The sequence below is a fragment of the Oncorhynchus kisutch genome, linkage group LG2 (assembly GCF_002021735.2).
Source record: "Oncorhynchus kisutch isolate 150728-3 linkage group LG2, Okis_V2, whole genome shotgun sequence".
NCBI classification, from domain to species: Eukaryota; Metazoa; Chordata; class Actinopteri; order Salmoniformes; family Salmonidae; genus Oncorhynchus; species Oncorhynchus kisutch.
Window position 1 is genome coordinate 43,243,204 of NC_034175.2, and position 16,944 is coordinate 43,260,147.

General features: G+C 40.9%; 2 protein-coding genes across 10 annotated transcripts in view; both read left to right on the forward strand.

Annotated features, from left to right (window-relative positions):
* Nucleotides 1-7,740, forward strand: part of ubr3 (ubiquitin protein ligase E3 component n-recognin 3) — a 47,720-nt gene extending 39,980 nt beyond the window's left edge. For 4 of the 6 annotated variants that reach the window (XM_020455293.2, XM_031794971.1, XM_031794962.1 and 1 more), the window contains 8 exons: nt 199-299; nt 2,051-2,175; nt 3,194-3,301; nt 3,548-3,673; nt 3,792-3,971; nt 4,818-5,027; nt 5,240-5,379; nt 5,525-7,740. In XM_020455293.2, the coding sequence (XP_020310882.1) occupies nt 199-299; nt 2,051-2,175; nt 3,194-3,301; nt 3,548-3,673; nt 3,792-3,971; nt 4,818-5,027; nt 5,240-5,379; nt 5,525-5,642 (1,108 nt within the window). In that variant the 3' untranslated portion in view covers nt 5,643-7,740. Of the gene's footprint in view, nt 1-198; nt 300-504; nt 737-2,050; nt 2,176-3,193; nt 3,302-3,547; nt 3,674-3,791; nt 3,972-4,817; nt 5,028-5,239; nt 5,380-5,524 lie in introns of those variants that run through there. The other 2 variants (XM_031794974.1, XM_031794979.1) reach the window with 2 other exon arrangements.
* Nucleotides 7,741-9,154: 1,414 nt separating this feature from the next.
* myo3b (myosin IIIB) overlaps nt 9,155-16,944 on the forward strand; it is a 109,503-nt gene continuing 101,713 nt past the window's right edge. For 3 of the 4 annotated variants that reach the window (XM_031794986.1, XM_031794993.1, XM_031795008.1), the window contains exons 1-2: nt 9,155-9,406; nt 9,909-9,951. In XM_031794986.1, the coding sequence (XP_031650846.1) occupies nt 9,313-9,406; nt 9,909-9,951 (137 nt within the window). In that variant the 5' untranslated portion in view covers nt 9,155-9,312. Of the gene's footprint in view, nt 9,407-9,559; nt 9,644-9,908; nt 9,952-16,944 lie in introns of those variants that run through there. The other variant, XM_020455306.2, reaches the window with a different exon arrangement.

Genomic DNA, 16,944 nt, shown 5'->3' on the forward strand with positions numbered 1-16,944 from the left:
TTTAATCCATTTTAGAATAAGGCTGTAACGTAACAAAATGTGGAAAGTCAAGGGGTCTGAATGCTTTCCTTATGCACCGTATGTGTACCTACCTGGTATTTCTTGTTTCAATGAATACTTAACTCTTATCTTAATGCGAATGTACTGTATGTTTTTCAATCCGTCTTAGTGTTACCTCAGGTGTGTGTTTCTCTACAGCTGCCTGGATGACGAGCGGCCAGAGGTCCCCATGCTGTTCAGAGACTGCCCATCCCTGCTCATCATCTTTGTGTTGACCATGCCACAGCCACTACGCAAAGGTGCTGTCACCAACTATCCATAATTTTTGAATAAAAAATATATATATATATTTTTTAAATTAGGCGAGAGATGAGGGGAAGGGGAGTTAACGAGGCTACAGACGGATGTTCCTCATCGGCTGGGTCAGAATGACAGACCTAATCATGACTGAATGTAGGGAGGGTTCTTATCTGTTCTTCCGTTCCCTCTATTTTTGGCTGTAAGGAGCAGAGTGACATCGCCCTGTTTATGGAGGCTGTGCACCCTTCACATGCCCTTCATCTCCAGCTGAGTGCTTCCTGTTTGATCTCCTCCAGGCTCAGCCCTGTGCCCGAGGGGAGGGCCACTACATTGGAGCCCAAATTGCAGCAATCATAGAGCCTACTTAATGGGTGCCATGCCATACAAAGCTGTGCTGTGCTGAACTGAACTGCTTGAATCCATGGACACTGAGGCGGTATGAGGCCTAAAGATCTATCCTAGCATCAAAATGGGGGAGAAATGTAGAATACTCTGAAATATAGGCTATACTCAACTCTGGTAAACAATATACAGTACAAATCAATTGTACATGGTGAGTGAAAAAGAGCGTGAGATGGTATTGGTTATTGGTGAGTTGATATAGCTGTGACAGTTTGCTGTTTTTTCTCCAGAGAAAGCCATTTCACAGCTGTTAGACCTCTTCTCCCTATTGACTGATTAACACTCCGTGTCTTATGCACTTTTAGATGGGCTTTGTGTCGTCTTCAATTCCACATTGATTAAGCCAAATACGCATCATTACGGCCCTCCTTGTGACATGGAGAATGGAATTTTTAACACATCACTATGCGAGATGGGTGTGGATGAAGTATTTTTATTATATTCGTGGCATGGAGACGGAGGTCAGGACATGTCTGGGTTTTAGTCTCATTTAGAGTGGATAGGAGGGAGAGGCGGGGGGCTTCCTAACAGCCTGTATGTCCTTCATGGCGGTAAAGGTTGTGTTTTTGGGGGTGGGTTTAATATGCTGACAAGCAACACAATGGCCAGCACAGTGGACCTGTCACCACCACCACTTTCCTAAGGAGGGGGAATTGTTTTTCTGTCGGTTCAAATCCAAGACCTGCTCCAAATCGCAGCTCCCACCTGGCGGGCCCGGTGCCCCCTGCTAATTACAAATCTATTTGACGAGCCTTTATAAACACCGGAGCGTTCCTCTGGAGACCGAACCCAACCTATTGACTTGTCTTCTAGCCCAATAAAAAGGTTTAATCTCCTTTTGAAGGCAACCTGATTGTCCGGCTTTTACAGATCATTCTAGGCCTCCTTTAAGTAATTCCTTGTACTGTTGAACATAGATAAAACTGCTTTCTATTTAACAAGGTGTTCGAAGTAGTCATTGGGAAGAGATAATGTACTGTATGCCTGTATTAATGTATTGTTCCACTTAGTAATTTGTCTGTGGAGAACACATCTAGGCTGTTGTGATTTCCTGTTTTTGCTGATTGCTAGGATGCTCTATCTATGCCCATAATTATTGTAAAAGAAAAATGCAAATGAAGGGCGGTATTTGCATATTCTTCCAAAACGATTAACTTTGTTGCCATCACATTCCTGTTTTTTATGATATGCAGAGTTTCATCCATGAGTGGTTCTTCGAATGAGAATGGCAACGACTTTAATTATGAATCCATTATTCTTCTCAAAACAATGAAAGTCTGACCAAGACTATGTAGCGCGAGTATCCCAACACTATACATGGGTGTGTCTCCTCTCTCTGTCCCTGCAGAACACTTCATATGTCTGGTGAGGATGCTGTACAACCTGCAGTACACCCAGGCTCTGGCATCTCTCTCAGCCAAGTTCAGCCCTGAGGAGAGGCAGGCCTGGAGCACGTCTGGAGCTCTCAAGAAGGTAATGAACATATCACCCACCCTCCTCACCATACTGCTGCCTTGTACTCTACCAAGTTACCTTAGGAAAGTTTCCTTGATTGAGAAGCCAATGCGTGCGGTGTCTCTATAATTTCTACCTGTTATTCCCAGGAACTGTTTACAGCTGTAGCAAATGAGTGTGAATGCAAATAAAGATTAAGCCCTGGCCAAGTTAATTTAAGCAGTTTGGGCTGTAGATGTATCGATCATCATTATCAAGGAGAGAGAGATTACCGGAGAGGGCTGACATTAATTGGCTTTTCATCTTCAGTCTATTAAATCTGTATTAGCAAGTGACTGGTTGGAATGTAAATGGGCAAACAGCAAAATGCCCACCCTTTTTAGTGTTTTCTATCTATTGGGGCGCTGCTGAATATCTTCCCCCACTCCGTCACGAACAATGCAGCACTTACTCGCTCACGAGCTGTCATTTAAGACTCCTCGGAAATTCTCATTGTTAACACGGGCCATATTTGGAGGGATGTCGTTGTATTTAAATTGCAGTTGATAAAAAGATGCCAAAGTCTCAACCGAGATCCCGAGCCCAGAGGCAGGAAATCCTGACTCTAAATTCCTCCAGCTATAAATCTAGGACTGAGAACGCCAGGCTAGATAAGACTGGCTGCTTGGTTTATATTCTCCCACCGTCAACTTGATAAATGCTAGCAGCTTTACTCCATATAGAATATTAGTCAAACCAGTTTAATTTTATCAGAACACACATTCAGTAATGTCTTGGCGCTTATCAACGGTGAAATAATTTATTGCATGAAAAATGTGTCCTCGGCTTATTCTGCATAAGATATTATACAGTGCTGCACATTTTTGAGGGGGAAATATGCACACTGCAGCACTTCTCAAATACTTGACAATTGACTGATTGAATATCATATGAAACGGTTCCAGTGGCACAAGCTGAATTGTTTCAAAGTAGTGTCATTCTATAGTGCTGTGCACTCTGTCACCTCTCCACTACTTTTGGACCTTTTCTCACACAGAATGCTTTCGATGCCGAGAAGTCCTATGACGCTCTTCTCAGCCATGTCATCGGTGAGCTGTCCAAGGTGAAGACTGTGTATGATGTGAACCCTGAAGTGCCGTCTATGGTAAGCCATATAGCGTTTGGGGTTTCAAAACAAAGCTGCCGAACTCTGTGCTTGGCTAGCTCCATCTCTCCTGGTAATTCCCCCCCGGTTTTCTCCTTTTTTTTCTCTTACATGATAAATTGGCCATTACCCAGAACAACAATGCTTTGATATCTGTGCTCTCTGAAGGAGATGTATATCACCCCATTATCAGCCAGCTGTTGAAAGGTTATTGATGAGTCATTACTCCTGTGCTTCCTTCCCCAGCTGAGCTCCAGTGTGTGGTCCCCACACTCCATAGAGTACAGCCTCCAGCAGTTCTGCCTGCCCTACCTCCGCCTCTCCTGTCTCCTGCAGCACCACCTCTATGGGGACAAACTGTCAGGTTGCCCGGTACGGTTACTGTTACTGTTCCACATCTTTGGCTGTCTGTCTGTCTACCTACCTGCCTGCACCGTAGCGGCTCCAACCCCACGGCTTTAACTCACACTGACCATTTGTTCTATTTCAGGAGGTAGAGGAGTTCTCAGGCCTCGCCGGCTGTCTAGGGCTCCTGGCCCCAGCCCTTCAACCATCCAACCCCATCTACAGTGCCTCGTGTCTTGACTGGACGGTCAACGCTTTTGACCTGATGACTCAATGGTGCTCTGAGGTCACGGGTCTCTCTGACACTCAGGCAAAGAAATCAATAGTAGGTTTGAGGCTGAGCAATTTAACGCCACCAATTGTTGTGCTCCATTATAACGTCTCCAAAGCACCAATGGTGGTGTCATTTTGTTTTTCAGTATTGTGTTACAAGAGTATTGACACCATGTGTGAGCCATGGCATTTCAGGCCCTTTATTTTCAGCCAGTGCTGCGTATAGCACCTCTACTGTATAGTCAGTGCTGAATATAGCCCTTGCGAGAGTCATGTTTTTCCCACCCTGCCTTTGTCACTCGGCACTGACCTTTGCTGCTTTACATCACAAGATGAAACCTCACATCGCTTCACACTGCCATTCTGGATTGTTTCCACATACCTTTCAACCCACAACATTACACCCTGGAGTTGAAGTGTGTGTCATTTAGGAACTCTTGACAAGTTATTCAGTAGAAGGCTTAAAACTCACTTTAATTTCCTATATTCTTAAATCCCTTTTAGTAACAAGTGGAGAGAGACAATGCCCTCCCTAACTGAAATGAATGTACAGTAGCCTAAGTGTTTCTTGGGGGTGATGTTTAAAGGAGCAGGAGGAAAGGGCTATGTCATATTTTCTTCAATGTCTAAAGGTTGCCGAGGCAAACCTGATGAGTCCGCTGATTAAGACTATTGACAGGTTAGAGAGAGCAGAAGAGCACATGGCTAAATGAAAGGGACTTCAGAGTCAGCTCTTGCGGAATTGGTTTTGTTCTTAAGTGTTGAGGCAGCTGAAGGGTAGGCCTACCATGGACAAGGCACAATAGTGAGCACCAGCTCCTATGCCATCCAAGCTGTTACAATGGATTGCCTAGGTCACAAAGTTACAAAGTTACAGTTCAACATTTTCTCTATCCAGACCTTGCTTGTCCAGGATCCACAGTGGGCGTCTCCCCACCTCCTCCACTTACCTGACCACTACAACATCATCTTCCAGTACTACCACAAGAAGGCCTGCACTGCCTGTAAAAAGGTGCCAAAGGACCCAGCACTCTGCCTCGTCTGTGGCACCTTTGTGTGCCTCAAAGGGCTGTGCTGCAAGCAGCAGGGGATCTGTGAATGTGTTTTGGTGAGTGGCCCTGCTTTTTCGAAGGCCATATTAGACTATATCTGGAAAAAACAGCATGATTTTCATACCGTGTTTAAAAAGATGTCTTATTCATTGGGTGGCCCGACGTGCTTAATTTTTAGGTCATTGATGGATATTATTACTTGCTTGCTTGGTTGGTGCTGCTGTGTGTGCAGTGATTAGGTGAAGAGATTGTTCATGTCTGTCTTTAGCACTCTCAACACTGTGGCGCAGCAACAGGCATCTTCCTATTGATCAACGCCTCTGTCATCATCATCATCCGAGGGCATCGCTTCTGCCTGTGGGGCTCTGTTTACCTGGATGCCCATGGAGAGGAGGACCGCGATCTACGGTACGAACACACTCCATACACAACACTTCTTCAGTTTCATATCTCACACAATGATCTTGTCAGGTTCTCACTTGAACGGTTGATGTGGTGGGGACCATGCTGATGATTGAAATGATTTGCTTACATTTTTACAATCTTTTTGCAGTCGTGGCAAGCCCCTGTTTCTGTGTGTGGAGAGGTATAGAGTACTGCAGCAACAGTGGGTTTCGCACACCTTCGATCACATTAACAAGCGCTGGGGACCTCACTACAACGGACTGTAAGGTTACCTGAACCCACACCCTGATGGAAAATAATCTCTTTGGCTTATGTGTCTGCCTCTGTTAAACATATAGGAATCTTATCATGTGATATAAGCAAATATGCAGTGAGTGTGTCACTGCCACAGCCTTGGATTATGTGGAGTTTGGTGTACAATCATGCCTCAAGAGTGTGTGTGTGTGTGTGTGTGTGGTGTGTGTTATTTAAGTGCATTTCAACAGGGAGAAACCTGAAAGCACAAATTTTCCCAGTTAGTTTGGAAGATGTTTTGAAGGCAGGCAGTTTTTTTTCTCCACAAAAACATGCTCAGAATCGGGTGAATATTTGTACACTGATTGGCTTACATGTTGAGTTCGAACTACTCGATATTTGGAGTATATAGAATGACAGATTTGCCCCTAGTAAGGTTAATGATTATCATCTTTGTCGCCATGTACAAATTGATGCATATCCCTCATTGTTTGACTTCGTACTGCCGGCATGAGTTTAAAGCTCTTGATAAGTATACCAATTGCAAATTGTGTGCTCAGTGTGTGTGTTGGGACATTCTGGTAGGTGACACAAGTCCACTCATCAACAAAGAGTTTATTGCAGTTAAGCAAAGGCAATTTAAAAATAAAAAAAATCATCCTCAGGTATAATTTCTTTGCTGCAGTTTAAAATACCTTTTTAATATTTTTAATAAATGTTGCTGCTCATTGTTCAAATAAGTAATTTTACCTTTGTAAAGATTATTTTTGTTTTCTTTTTCTAAGAAATTAAGGTTTTGTTTTTGGTAGATGGCTGATAACAGGTTGTTGATTCTAGCTCGCTGCAAGGTTGAGGGAGACAGTCATCTCTATTGGTCTTTGCAGTCCTGCCTTTCACTACGCCTCCGGGCCTGGGTCCCTGAGGAAACTCAATGCCCACCCACCAGTCTGGCCACAGTAGAGTACATAGAAAAGACTGTTGTGGAGTATATCTGTCCAATGTAATTGGCATGCTTTTCCTAAAATCTCCATTGCTCAGAATGTCATGTGCAATGGGATTTTGCTATAGCTAAATTAAAATATTTGTATTTCAAAGTTATTGTACTGATATGGCTTTCTTTAAGGGAATGGGAATCATTTCATCCTTTGTGCTGGTGAAGAATTCTGCAGTTTTAGAGTACAGTTTCATTTATTTTTTGGGGCCTGATTTTCATATTTCCTTTTAGTCTCTCTGTAAAGTTATGGTAAATGTATATGGGCTCATAATGCAAGATCCCATCTTTAAATAACCATAGGTAAAGACAAGTAATTGGGAAATTGTTGATGATAATAGATGTAATTGTAGGTGGTTTTGCAAAGTATAATAGCGTTAACCTTAACAAATTTGTCATTCATGTAATCCACACTTGTGGTCCAATTATATCATTTTCTATACTTTCAAATAACAGTTTATTTGTATGCTTTTGATTGCCAAAAGTTATAATTACAGTATATTTATAAGGACAACTATTTCCCTATGCCTACATTTCTCCAAGTTGAAATTATTATCTTGGGTCATGGATGCATTCCAATGTTGGACATCAGACTTCAACCATAATACACAATGTATGCATGACATTGTTTTTTCAGTCACACTTTTTGAGTTTTGGGTCTTAAATGCTTTGTAATTTCAACTATGTCACCAACTGGATGAGTAGATGGCCTACTTATCCACTTGTGCGTGCAAGATAACTTTTAGTGAAAAACAGCACATTCAAATCCTTGGGTGATTTTATTCTGGTGAAAGTATTTTGTGAATTGCTGGTCCACATCGTGCTCGAAGGAGGAATCTTTTAGGAAATATTTATTTCCATCCACGCATGCTGCTTATCTGTCTACTCTGAGTTTCCCTTCCCTCTCTTTTTTCCCAGTCCCCTACTTTGTAGCCTACATTACTGCAACAAAATATCCAATAAGTGATGGGTGTACGTTCTAATTGAAAGTTCTTTGTTCTCCTGTATGAATGAAAATCAGAAGGTATACAGTACATTACTGTAGGTGCTGATTCAGGCTTTCTGAGTTGGATCAGAAGGTGTGACTTGGACATTTATTGCAAAATGTAACATATGTTAATAAAATATAAACACACTGACTCGTTTATCTTCATACTCCATGCTGATGTCATTTAGATTCGATATGGAACAAATGTATATCCTATTTATTTTTTTATTCTCCGGTGGGTTTGTGTTTTCGTTCCATTCAGATGATTAACATAATTGGCCTGCAGCAAAGCCCCTTGTGCTTCCTTTGTCTACTCAGGCCATTAACTATGATTTCTCAGGACCTCAAGTTGAAATTGAGGTGAGCTCCATGGTAACCCTTAAAGATGGACTATGCAAAAAAAAATCACTCAATTTACTGTTTGAAATTAGGAAAACTAATTTGTGACAAAACAAGCAAGTACAGTGTAGAGAATCATTGTACCATCGCAACAGCGCTGAAATATATTTTCCCATAACCAAAAGTATTGTATTTTCAGCTGTTTGAAACTGGTGCACACAATTTAAAGTAAGAAAAGAAGAATCGGTAAGAACGGTAAGCATAGAAAATGGTGCACATAACACAAATCTACTGCTTCTTAGACTTGCTTTCATTGAGTGACTGATCTAGAACTACCATTTCTATGTGAATTTGTTCAGGTTGCCCAAAAAAGTTACAATATTGCCTCTTGGCACTAACATGTACATCCTGCTCTTACAGTCAACCATGCAGTCGAGCTGGGAGAATAAACTAATCTGTCCAAAATGGAAAATAATAATACACAAATATTCAGCCACAATTTGGGGCTGAATATAATTACTTTCCATTTGGACAGTTTAGTTTCTTCTCACAGCTCAACTGCATGGTTGACTGTAAGAGCAGGATGTATACGTTAGTGCTGAGGCAATATTGTAACTTTTTTGATATTCTTTCTCCCAACCTCAGTCACATGGTCAATGTTCTGCTCTGGTCATATGGTGAAAACTGTCATTTGTATTTCCTTTTTGTGAAATGTATTGTTAGTGCTGACAATGTTTCCATGTACATGATCACATACGCCTACTACATCACAAAATGTCAAAGAACATACTGTAATTGAAATTAAACACATTACATCATTGATTCAGATTTTTCTACTTGTCACAGTGAATTTTGTCTCTGGGCATTGCAGAAATGTGCAGATAGAACAGATCATTGTTCTGGGACTGGGAGCACTAGGGATCATTTACTCATTGGTTGCTTCGACTGAATATGATTTTAATGTACAACTTGAAATAATTAAGAATTTGTTCTTAACTGACTTGCCTAGTTAAAAAAAAAAAAAAAATCGCCTATACTTTGTCTCCATGGCCTGTGGAACACATCTGTGAGAATTAAAGAGAGAAACTCGTTTTAAATTACAGAAAAACAACTAGACAGAGTCCTATTCACAATGCATCATTGCAAGCCAATGAGGGTATTACATGCCAAATAGGAACTATGAATGACAGCAACAGATGATATTGTGCACTGGATGAAAACTGGGTTGAAGTTTCAAAGACAAAAGGCCTCTCAACGTACTGTACAAAGCCTCTATGTCATGGCATCATCTCTAATTAGTGGAATTTGTCAGACATGCAGATGATGCCAGCAGGGAATCCTAAGAGTTGTTAAATAGTTAGCTAAACCAAGGCCTTTTTCTAAAATGGAGCTTTTCTCGCACGCTCTGACCACACGAGCACTAAAACACCCGCCACAGGCATCCCTACATTTGAGGAACTTGTTGGTTCCGAGCTTTGGTAAGATCTTATTTATACATTTTTTTTGAATTTGTAAAGCATTTTGTATGTGCTATATTACATTAGCCTAAGTAAGACATATACAGAATGAAGCAATAGCCTGCAGAGCAAGTAGGTTAGGGTATATTATTTCCTCTCAATTGCTTATCAAGTTCCTGTTAATAATTAAACCCTTGACGGGTGATTGTGGTTAGTGAGAGAACCGAGAAAATCAGTTCGGATATGTCGCTATGGACGGTAAGGTACAGAGAAAGTGTATTAATTGGATGATGCTTGTCTACATTATGTTAAAAACGTTTGTCATAGTGTAGTTACAAACGTCGGAATGTCGTTCATTATCTCCGCATTCCTGATATGGGGATGCCTGTGTTTGAACTGGCCATGTCATGTGTCGCAAATTATCAAATTGAAAGGAAAATGTGTTATTTTTTTATGCCTGTCAAGATGTTTAATAAGTTCTCATTTGTTTAAGAGTATTTTCTACCATGTAAAACATTTTCAGGGTTCGGGTTCACAAATGGAAATACAGACGCAGCAAAGACCGGGTAAGGCTTTAATAAAAAAAAATATTCAAAATACATGACTGCAATATTTTGAAAATAAATGTAAATAGTCTGAAAGGAAATCAAGTTGTTATTTTGTTCTTTAAGCAGCAGTACCAGAAACAAACATATGACTACAGTACCTAGCAAAGAATAAATAGTTTGACATGAAGATTACAGAGGCTTTAAAGGCCCATTGCAGTCAAAAACGCGATTTTCTTACGTGTTAAATACACTGAGTGTACAAAACATTAGGAACACCTGCTCTTTACATGACAGACTCACCAGGTGAATCCAGTTGAAAACTATGATCCTTTATAGATGTAACCTTTTAAATCCACTTCAACCAGTGTAGATGAAGGGGAGGAGACAGGTTAAAGAAGGATTTTTAAGCCTTGAGACATGGATTGTGTATGTGTGCCATTCAGAGGGTGAATGGGCAAGACAAAAGATTGAAGTGCCTTTGAACGGGGTATGGTAGTAGGTGCCAGGCGCACCGGTTTGTGTCAAGAACTGTGGCGCTGCTGTGTTTTTCATGCTCAACAGTTACCCACGTGTATCAACAATGGTCCACCACCCAAAGGGCATCCAACCAACTTGACACACAACTGTGGGAAGCATTGGTGTCAACACGGGCCTGCATTCCTGTGGAAAGCGTTTGACACCTTGTAGAGTCCATGCTCCGATGAATTGAGGCTGTTCGGAGGGCAAAAGGTGGTGTAACTCAATAGTAGGAAGGTGTTCCTAATGTTTTGTACACTCAGTGTATATTTCCACACTGTGAAGTTGGAATAATACTGTGAAAATGATAATGCCCTTTTAGTGTAAGAGCTGTTCGAAAGTGCGCCTGAAATTTCAGCCTATTTAGGTGGGATGGAGTTTTGGCCTGCCTGGTGACATCACCAGGTGGTAAATTAGTCAATAGACCAATAAGAAAGAGAGTTACAAACATCTCTGCCAATAACAGCAACTTTTTGGTTTTCCCTTCCCCACTCAGACCACTCCCAGGCGGTCCTAGCACAATTTTGAGAAATTGCTGTTTGCTAAGAAGCTGTTTTTGTTAGGCTTGGCTACTGCCTTTTACAAACTCATGTCGCATTTTAACCTAAATTCTAAAATACAGCACACATGGCATACATGTACAGTATTGACGATAGGGTGTGTCATTTCTACTCAATGCTCAGGATACATGGAAACACTGAGGAAAATCACCTCAAGGCAAAAGAGTTTTTCCACCTACACGGCAGGATATGGTGAGAGACCAGATCAGATACTCAGTTCTTCCCACTTTGGCTTTCACCACTACATATCATACAGTTTAGCCTTAGCCTCCTACTGTACAACCATCCTGAAGTCTCGCCAGTTTACATTCTGTTTCGCTACACGAAACGAGAGTGCAGCGTTCAGGATGGTCATGGATCAGGCTATCATACAGTGTCCTGTAGTATGATATTAGTGTTACAGCAGTACCTAGTGTACCTATGGCAGCACAGAAGTACTTACCTGTAAATGATGAGGTTTGAATAGTGGGATGTAACACATTTCATCTCCACCACTGTAATCTCTCCATGACTGTGGTCACTGGTCAGACAGGGTTATTGCAAGGACATGACGATTCAAGTTTGACATGTTGATGGAGGTTTACAGTGCTGTGAAGCCCCTTCATGTCCCCTTAACAGGGATTAAAGTTGGGAAGAACTGAGTATTTTTGCAACAGACCATGTAAAACTTACCAGTCAGCTTGGGATATAGAGTGTGTGTGAGTTAGATTCTCCTCTTACACCTTGCACTCTGGTTCCAGTCCAATGTGGAAGGTAATCTGTGTTAGTAACTGGTCACATGACCTGTAACTGCCACCATGTCCACACATCACCTGTTTGGTTGTGCCTATGAAGAATCATAGTGATTTGGTGAACCATGCTAAATATACCTATACGGTATATGTACAGTAGCTGATGAAACACATTGTCGAGCTAGGGGGAAATACATTGCATGTTGTGTTGTCACATCTACTGGCTCCAATATTGAGTGTAGAGGTTGACCGATTAATCGGAATGGCCGATTAATTAGGGCCGGTTTCAAGTTTTCATAACAATCGGAAATCGGTATTTTTGGGCACCGATTTCCGATTATTTGTATTTTTTTGCAAACGCACAGTTAACTAGTCCAACGCTCTAACCATTGCACTCCACCAGTAGCCTGCCTGTTACGCAAATGTAGTAGAAGACAGGGTAAATTGCTAGCTAGCATTAAACTTATCATATAAAAAACAATCAATCATAATCACTAGTTACGACTACTTAACCAGTTGAAATTGTGTAATTTCTCTTGTGTTCATTGCACGCAGAGTCAGGGTATATGCAACAGTTTGGGCTGCCTGGCTCATTGCGAATTAATTTGCCAGAATATTACGTAATTATGACATACATTGAAGGTTGTGCAATGTAACAAGAATATTTAGACTTAGGGATGCCACCCGTTAGATGAAATACCGAACGGTTCTGTATTTCACTGAAATAATAAACGTTTTGTTTTCGAAATGATAGTTTCCGGATTCGATCATATTAATGACCAAAGGCTCGTATTTCTGTGTGTTATTATGTTATAATTAAGTCTGATTTGATAGAGCAGTCTGACTGAGAAGCAGGCCCGTAATCATTCATTCAAACAGCACTTTCATGCGTTTTGCCAGCAGCTCTTCGCAAGCACAGTGCTGTTTATGACTTCAAGCCTATCAGCCTAATGGCTGGTGTAACCAATGTGAAATGGCTAGCTAGTTAGCTGGATGTGCGCTAATACTGTTTCAAACGTCACTCGCTTTTAGATTTGGAGTACTTATTCCCCTTGCTCTGCAAGGGCCGCGGCTTTTGTGGAGCGATGGGTAACAATGCTTCGAGTGTGGCTGTTGTCTATGTGTTCCTGGTTCGAGCCCAGGTAGGGGCAAGGAGGGGGACGGAAGCTATACTGTTACACTGACAATACTATAGTGCCGATAAGAACATCCAATAGTCAAAGCTATATGAAATACAATTGGTATAGAGAGAAATAGTCATATAAATACATTAACTAACTAATATATTAACTACAACCTAAAACCTCTTACCTTTGAATATTGAAGTCTCATGTTAAAAGGAACCACCAACTTTCATATGTTTTCATGTTCTGAGCAAGGAACTTAAACGTTAGCTTTTTTACATGGCACACATTTTTACATGGCACATATTACTTCTCTAACACTTTGTTTATGCATTATTTAAACCAAATTGAACATGTTTCATTATTTGTTTGAGGCTAAATAGATTTTATTGATGTTTTATATTAAGTTAAAATAAGTGTTAATTCAGTATTGTTGTAATTGTCATTATTACAAATAACAAATAAAATAAAAATCGTCCGATAAATCGGTATCGGCTTTTTTGGTCCTCCAATAATCGGTATCGGCGTTGAAAAGATCATAATCGGTCGACCTCTAATTGAGTGCATTGTAAACTCCTGGCAAATGCTTTTGGCTTTATCCTTCAATGATGCTGAGTGCACATAAATATGTAATACATTTATAATGTTTTATATACATGAATATGTTGGCTGGGGTATCCAACTGCATTTTATGCATGCATTAAGAGCATTGCATTCTTTACGACGTATTTTTTTTTCTCCCACATGTTGTTGACACAGTGTCGTAGACAATGAGTAACCAGAGCCTTGCCATCAGGCAGTTCTGGTGTCCTGTTCTGCGAGAGCGCTCTTTTGTTGTCTCCCAGACATTGGTTTATCTCACATCCGTTTGGGAGAACGGTTGTAGGAACATTTTCTCTCTCATAGCTGTGGTGATAAGATATACAGTATTTTGCTGTTAATACACAATAGTCTCAGGGGTCGGGAATATATCAATCTCTCGATTTTGGGTTTATATGAAAACAGATCATGTTTGGTGTTAATGTATGAATTGTTTGCACGTCAGTTCAATTTCAAATCTGATCTATTCACGGTATACTGACAGTTATCTGTATGAAATGGAAGCTGTTGAGGCAGCGGTTATCTTTTGTGTTCAGTCTGTGTGATCGTCTTTTATCTCTGTGTTCCCCCTGGGCTTTGTACTCATAGCAACATGACTGCTGGTGTTTGTTGCTCATTTGAAATAAGTCTTGTTTTTGCTGCTAACCATTCAACAAATGAGTACGATGCATTGCAACCCACTGCAATGTAGCCTATGCAATTTAAGTACCACTAAGACATTACACAACTGCACATTAAATCTAGTATTTTAGCCATTTAGAATTTTAATGAAGATCAAGAGTTGTCTGAATCCAAAGTCAAGTATTTTATCAAGAGTATGTCAGTGAGGTAGAGTTAATTTACTGATTGGAGACATGTGTGGGTCACATGACCTCGTAACTATCCAGAACTTCCTGGTTACCTGTGTGCAACCTGAGAGGCTTCATATCTACCTCGTTTATGACTGGATACATCTGGCACCTGAATATTTAAAACTAGATCACATTGCTGATTACTACTGGATTAATTATTGATCGCTGCTGATTAGCATGATTTGGTCAGGGACATGTTGCTAGGGTAGACACAGAGACACACTTTTAGCAGAACGTGATAGGGAATCAACTGTCACAAACGAGGTATGCATGGGCTATTGAAGCTTTTTTTTAACCTGAAAATATTTTTGAGAGTTCAGTTTGAGATTCAGAGTGGTATACCGTACTGTACGTATGTTATGTAATGTTTGAGGTGAAAGGAGATGTGGGATTTCTGATTAAGGATGGATGATGTTATATTGACATGTTCTCTTTTGTGTTTATCTCAGCGTTCTTGTTATGCTACCAGTGCTTATTGTCAGTGTGATGTTTGACATTCAAAAGGAGACGTTAGAGAGGTGTAAAGGGTTATGTGTAGCATTGTATTTCATTTCATTCATAGTGTTATGTGTGTCTTTAGTGATCTGAAGTTTATATGTAAAATCTTATCTAAGTTCATACTGTTTTCCTTTTAACAAATGATTTTCAAAAATATATATTTCAGACACCAATTGAGTATTTTCATGAGAACAACACCAGCTGGACTGGCAATAGGTTACTAATGCAGATCTGAGACTTGAGCTTAGTTTTGAAGCACCAGGAGAAAGTTGATATACTAGACTGGGTGTCTGATGCTTCCAGCCACTTTGGTCACACAGCTGCTCTCTAGCAATATGAGCCTACTGTTGTTACAAAAGCCTGGCATAGATGGCTAGGCAACAAGGGAACCACAATGTATTCAATGCACTGAGACTCAAAGATGCTTGGAAACCAAAATGTTTCCATTCGTTTCGAGTAATCAATGGCTCAAAAATAGCTTTTTGACCTTGTTGATGCACAAGGCATGTGTGATTTACTGTATTTGAACGGGACTGAGCAGGTAGATTAATTTCTGGATGATCGGTGATGATAGCGTTGTTTTTTACTGAAGTCGGACAGTGGGGGAAATGATTAGGCGGTCTCGCCTAATGTTACACTTTCAAAGAAGGCTATTGTCTCCCGCTTGTCCATGCCATGTTTGGTTTCTTTGAGGATGGACAAATTGAAGGACTTCAGCCACCACTTTGCTCTGCATGTTTATACATCTCCTCAAATGACTGTTATATCCATCTAGTGTCAAGCCATCACTCACCTTGCTCCTAAGCCAATTCATAAATCTATCCACGCTGGTGCAGTGACAGAGAGCCCTGGTGGTCCAAATATCGTTTTTTTTTTTTTCACGTAAACCGCTACTCAAAATAAATGCTCCCCCGTCTCCCTCAGGGTCAGTCAACCTCTGTGATACATTGCACTTTATGTGACAAACTGAAGGGATGGGAGAACTGAACTCCCCTCACTGAGAGTATCAATCATTCAGGGAATACGGAATACATACATATGTAAATACGTTTTCCTGATCGGTCACATCGTACAACTGCTCACTCAGGTGTGTGTTTTGACACCTCTTGCTTTGCACCATTAACCCATTATATCTGTCATGTTGGTTATGCCCCCACTGTATACACTGTATACACCCCACTGTATACACCCCAGAGTGATTTATTACAGGCCTAGCCTCTCGGATTTGATAATAGGGATTTATCCTTCATTTATGACGCTATGGGGTGGTTTCCTAGACACAGATTAAGATTAGGAATCTCCATTGAAAATGCTTTTTAGTCCAGGATTAGGCTTAGTCTGTGTCCGGGGAAACTGCCGCTCATTATGCAGTTACTTAGTATGATTTGAGCTTGACCTGTCATCGGATAAAGACACCAAAGTCAGATTGAAAATGATACAATGAAAAAAAAAATGTTTTAGGAAACTCTTTCAGTTTGATTATGTGTGGAGCCTTTGGGGGCGGGGTTGGTTCTGTGGTAGACACAAGCACCAGTCAAGTTAATCTCAGGCCAATCCAATTGATTCTGAAGAGATTGTAGTGGTCTTAGTGGTTTGTTCTTCGGCATAGACTGGGTCCCTGTTGTGCGCGCTAATGCGGCGTCCCAGTGCAATGCTGCTTGTTACATGTCCTCCCGGGGATAAGCGAGCGTCATCTGTGTGGGTCTTGTTTTACTATGAAACACCTGAGTCGTTTGTGTGCACTGCCCAAGGCTTAATGAGTCAGCAGAAAATAACAGTCCCGATGTAAGTACCGTCGTATGGTTTGTATTTTGCTTTCTCTTCATCAGTTTTAAATCTGTTAAGCGCCTCCCATGGCCAAATAGATGTGTCATTGAGCACAGTCAGTTGTGAAGTAATCTACTGTATGACATAGCAAGCTGTTAGGATCTATGCTGTTGATATATCGCTAGTGAGAAAGTGTGTTTTGGTGGAGCGTTACATGCACATCAGTGTGGTTAAAGCCATATGCGTGATGTTTTGATGCTAAGCTTAAAGCTATGGTGACACATTGCCTGCCATCTTTCCTTGATTTGCAAAGCTTCCCCTAGAGAGGAGGAAAGTGTTGTCAGGGATGCATATTTAGTTCCAA